Raw genomic sequence first — 5,528 nt, 5'->3', positions numbered from 1 at the left:
TTTGACTGATTCGGTCGCAAATTGAGAATTTCTGAAATTTTTTAATTAATTAATATCCAATATGTAGGACTATTTTGGTCGGAATATTTAATTAAAAATTAATTTTATTATTTAATTTTCCGACGGAATCCGTCAGAACAATATTTTTTATTTTTATTAGCGACCGAATCAGTCGCACATTTACCGACCAATTTGGTCGCAATCACTTAAATTCAAATGCGTCCTTTATTTTTCAGTTTGCAACAGAATCCTTCCGAATTTTTCAAATAATTCGGTCGCAAATATTTTGCGATCACGTGTTTTCCGACCGACCTTATTCGGTCGAAAATTCGTCGGAAAAATACGATTTTCGACTGATTTGACGGTCGAAAATTGGCTTTTTTTTTTCTAGTAGCGACTTTTGTTTGAATTATCCGTTAATATATATAATCTATAATATTTGCTTACAAATTATATTATTTAAAATATTATAGTATAAAATAATTTTATATTAAATGGTTATATAAGAAAGGAATATAAATTTTATGTGATGAATATGTACAAAAGAAAAAAAGATAGAATTTTTTAATAGAAATTAGAAAATAAAATTTAATTAAAAGATAGTAATATAATATTGAAGTGAGATAAGAATATATAGTAGAATATTCTTTTTTGGAGTAAAAAATAGAGTAATGATTGGAGTAACTTTACTTCATTTTGAAGGAGAAAATAGAGGCAAAAGTTGGAGATGGCTAATGATCACTAAAATGGGTAAAAATCACAAAACACCAGAGTTCAAATTCCAGTAAATACAAATAATGCATACTTGCCCGTCATTTATATTTAAAAAAGTAAACAAAACAACTTCTGAAAACTGAAAATTAAAAGTTGGGAATACGTAGATATAGGGTTTCTTTTTGTATCAGTATGTAGGGTTTCTTTATGCCATCAAAAAAAGCACAAAAAATCAAGAGCAATGATAATGAATCTTGGTTGCAAATCTATACTACCTCTGTATCAGCTGAAGATATCATTATGATAGATTGAAAGGCAAGGGCCTATTTGACTTTTTGGCTGCTATATAAAAGCTTCTTGCCTTTTTCCTCTCTACTTTTGATATATTATTATTCCAACACCAACCACCCACGATTACTTAATTTTCCTTTCTTTCTTTTAGTTCCAAACAACCCTATAATATTGTTATGATCTCTTCAATTGCACACATTAATCTATGTTAACTTTCGTTTGCAAAAATGCCATCATATTAACTTTCATTGAACAATAATGCTTTTTAGATAGTTTCAATAGCCTAATTAATTAGTTTAACATTGATGGGTCAATCAAGTTCATCTGATTGGCTAGCAAATATATCACTTTTTATACTTTTTAATATCACTTTTATCATTGCAGCACTTGTGCTTATGAATTCCGTACTAGAAAGAAACAATGATCACTTCATAGGTTTATATAAATGAATAAGGTAAGTTATATAAATGAAACTTAGGTTTATATTCTAAATTCTTGATTAAATAAGCCCGAAAAGTTTGTTAATTAATTATAAATTTAGAATTTGTAAATGTATTTAGGAATTAGGAGTATTATTATACCCAAAAAATAAAAGATAGAGATGCACAACTATACCTCCTCTCTTCTACTATTAATATATCAAATTTGATGAGAATGAATAGAATCTTTTCATTCCCTAAACATAAAAATAAATTCTATAAGGAACGCTTCTTCCTTAATGGGCCTTATATAATATAAATTAAAATTAAAATGCAACCTAGTGTAAATATCAAACAAAAATGAAAAACAAAAAATATGAGGTTTCTACTGCTATATATGGGGAAAATAAATATAAAAACAAGCAAACAAATGTTTATGTCGGTGACAAAATGTTGTCAAGCATATGTCATTCTGGAGTTGATAGTGGATGTCTCGGTAATGCTACAACTTATAAAATATGCAGTGGGTTTGCCAGTATTTTATGCCTCCAATATAATGGGACAGCATAATTATGTATTGTGTATATAGATAAAATTCAATTATGTATTGTGTATATAGATAAAATTCAATTTACTTTATCAGTACATTTTAGTATGATGTAGCATATTAATTATCTTATTTTTAAGTTATTAAGTAATTCAACTATTATGAACGTGTGTGTATATATGTATATGTGTGTAAACAATAAACTCGTATAAATGTAATATATTTTCAATCATCTTCATAGATAATGTCATGGCCCGTCACATCGTCATGCCACGTAGGTACCACTCGGCATATATTTTTGACATATGAAAAGCATAAATATGAAATAAACTAGCACATGCGTGGGAAGGTTCTAGAGATATACAGAGATTTCTCATGGAAGACCTTAGAACCCTATGGAATTGCTAGGAAAGTCCTTAGAAGATTCTAGCTATGTAGAATATTCTAGAAAAGGGACTTACTTGTAAATAATAAGTGCCTTGTGTAATAATTATTATTTACTCGCTAGTCCCTAGGAGACTAGTATATAAAGGGGGCGATTCATTTGTAATACATCAAGTAAACAATTCAAGTTCTCTCTAATACAAAAGGTTCTTTTGGCAAATTTCTCTTATCTTTCTTATCTAACATTCCCTTAGCGATCTTGAGTGTAGTATTTTAGGCTGATTTGGCATAGCAAGATCGTGACCGAGTTGTGCAAGATCGTGACTGAGTTGTGCAAGATCGTGAGCAAGTTGTCAAATGCCGTACGTGCGCTTAGTTCAAGACTAAGAACATGACAACGTGGTATCAGAGCAAAGATTGCTACTAAGGGAATAGCGAACGACAGAGAAATTAATGTTGATAATACCCAACCCAACGTCACCCAGTATGCTACGGGCAAGAAGGGACGTAACAAAAAGAGGAATGCCACCAACAAGAGCTAGGACGTGCCGCTCGAGGTTGTGTCATACGAAAGGCTTACATACCAAGAACCATCTTCCACTGACGCAAACGAGGATGAAGTGGAGGTCTTGCCCGAGGACGTCTCACTCGGTAAAGAGTGGGTTATGAAGGTGAACGCGGGGATGGATGCCGTGGAGATCTTTGGCCAACACTTGAAGAAGATGAAAGGCACCCTTAGTGTTCTAAGGGGCACACTCTTAAAGAAATTAAGAGCATCCGAAATGACTTGCATAGGCGTACGCAGGTCGAGATGGAGCTAAGGCAAACTCATGGAGGCGTTGAGAACTATTGATGCCATGAAGGCAAAGATAGAATCACTCAAGGAGCATCCTGATGCTTGCGTGACCGAGGCAGACAACAATGTTGTTGTGATGAGGGAGGCCAAGATCGAGGCTCCCAAACCGCTGGTATTCAAAGGTGTTCGTGATGCACAAGAAGTAGAGAACTTCCTTTGGCACTTAGAGAACTACTTCAGGCACGTCAAAGTGAGGGATGATGAGGTTAAGATCAACACCGTTGTATTGTACCTCACAAAGATTGCCGTATTATGGTGGCATCGAAAGTGTGCTGACATGGAGAAAGGGCTATGCAAGATTGAGATGTGGGAAAAGTTCGAGAAAGAGTTGAAGAAGAGATTCTACCCGATGAATATGGTGTATGAGGCTAGGCGGAAGCTAAGGGAGCTCCGACAGACGGCCACAATTCGGGAGTATGTGCGCGAGTTCACTACCTTGATGTTGCAAATTCCGACATTGTCTGAGGAGGATTCCCTCTTCTACTTCGTGAATGGGTTGCAAAATTGGGCAAAGAAAGAGTTAAGACATCAAGTAGCCAACGTGGACGAAGCCATAGCGATAACTGAGTCGCTCATTGACTTCAAGATGGAGACCGCCAAGTCCAAAAGTGACAACTCCGAGTGGGGTGGAGGAGATCATGACAATGATAACGGGAAAGGCATAGCTGAGGAACACGAGGGCAATAAAAGGGGGCTATCCCATAAAGTGCAAGGGTCCAAGGGCGACGACAAGGGCAACGGTGGCGATAACGTGCCTACGGGAGGGTGCTACTTTTGTAAAAGGCCATATCATGCAAGGGACTACCCAGAGTTGGGGAAGCTTGCAGCAATGATCAGGAACTTTGCTCAGGCACACAACGGTGACATAGGAGGGGCCACCTGCATTAGGGAGATGTGTTTGGAATCTAAGCCGAAAGTAGGGGATTCCAAAGCCTATCTTAGCGCCATACAAATGGAGCATGGTGGTAGCAAGAAAAGTTGGGCGGACATAGTTGAAGTGGATGGCGAGTTATAAATTAATGGCACGCTATCATACTTAGACGATGCACCAAGCAGAGGGGTCAAGTTTGCTAGTAAGGCTGGGACCACTGAGGGTAGCCAAATAGGGAGTGAAAGCATGGACTCGATGTTTGAGAAGCTACTAGACTTGGTCGAGTCATGGGGAGATATAGGCCACGAGCAAGGAGAGACATCTGATGGGCGGAGGATCGAGGACATCATTGCTAGCCGTCCAAAGTACAAACGGGGTAAGAAGAAAGGTGACCGGTACCTTGTGACATGGGAAGTCGAACCACTCCATAGGATATCATGGCTAATGGACAAAGATCTCTGGCGACGCCAAGGCGAGGTGCGCGCGTACGTGTCGATGCTTTGTGCCGAGGGCGACACAAAATTGGGTGGGGGAGAGTGTCATGGCCCGCCACATCGTCATGCCATGTAGGTGCCACTTGGCATATATTTTTGACATATGGAAAGCTTACATATGAAATAGGCTAGCACATGTGGGAAGGTTCTAGAGAAATACGGAGTTTTCTCGTGGAAGACCTTAGAACCCTATGGAATTGCTAGGAAAGTCCTTAGAAGATTATAGTTATGTAGAACATTCTAGAGAAGGGACGTACTTGAAAATAATAAGGGCCTTGTGTAATAATTATTATTTACTCACTAGCCTCTAGGAGACTAGTATATAAATGGGGCTATTCATTTGTAATTTATCAAGCAAACAATTCAAGTTCTCTCTAATATAAAAGGTTCTTTTGGAAATTTCTCTTGTCTTGGTTATCTAACTTTCCCTTAGCGATCTTGAGTGTAGTATTTTAGGCTGACTTGACATAGCAAAATTGTGATCGAGTTGTGCAAGATCGTGAGCAAATTGTCAAGTGTCGCACGTGCACTTAGTTCAAGACTAAGGACGTGACATAATGTTGCGATCTTAATGATCATATATATGTATGTCAATTTATCTTATATTAATACCAATCTTATATTATCACTGATGCATGTTTTTCCTGAAAGCCAGATAGCTAGATGGAGTATAAATTTGTATATCGAATCAGAATTTCAGATTGCAAGACACATGCATTCATTCTTTTAGGTTTCTCAATTGGTGTTCGATACTCGTGCTTTTAGTCCACCTCGTGTGAATTTGCACGATAAGTTTTAGCTAGCGTTTGAAAATAGATTTGGTTGAAACATGAAAAAGAAGTTTTTGAAGATGAGATGTAATATAGTATTTGAACGTTAAAATTGTGTTTGGATATATATTTTACTTGAAAAGAATTTAAAGTTTTATGAGTAGAAAACTTTAAAAACTACT

At 36.7% G+C, this 5,528-nt stretch overlaps 1 protein-coding gene across 1 annotated transcript; it reads left to right on the top strand.

Annotated features, from left to right (window-relative positions):
• Positions 1-3,185: 3,185 nt before the first annotated feature.
• LOC138893006 (uncharacterized) lies at positions 3,186-4,226 on the top strand. The gene has a single exon (XM_070176769.1). The coding sequence runs from the start codon at positions 3,186-3,188 to the stop codon at positions 4,224-4,226; it is 1,041 nt and encodes a 346-aa protein (XP_070032870.1).
• Positions 4,227-5,528: the final 1,302 nt, after the last annotated feature.

Source organism: Nicotiana tomentosiformis, chromosome 5, assembly GCF_000390325.3.
Source record: "Nicotiana tomentosiformis chromosome 5, ASM39032v3, whole genome shotgun sequence".
NCBI classification, from domain to species: Eukaryota; Viridiplantae; Streptophyta; class Magnoliopsida; order Solanales; family Solanaceae; genus Nicotiana; species Nicotiana tomentosiformis.
This window is presented reverse-complemented; position numbering and strand designations above follow the sequence as displayed.

Coding starts and splice junctions, on each gene's coding strand:
- LOC138893006 (XM_070176769.1), top strand. CDS start 3,186: ATGGAGGCGTTGAGAACTATTGATGCCATGAAGGCAAAGATAGAATCA.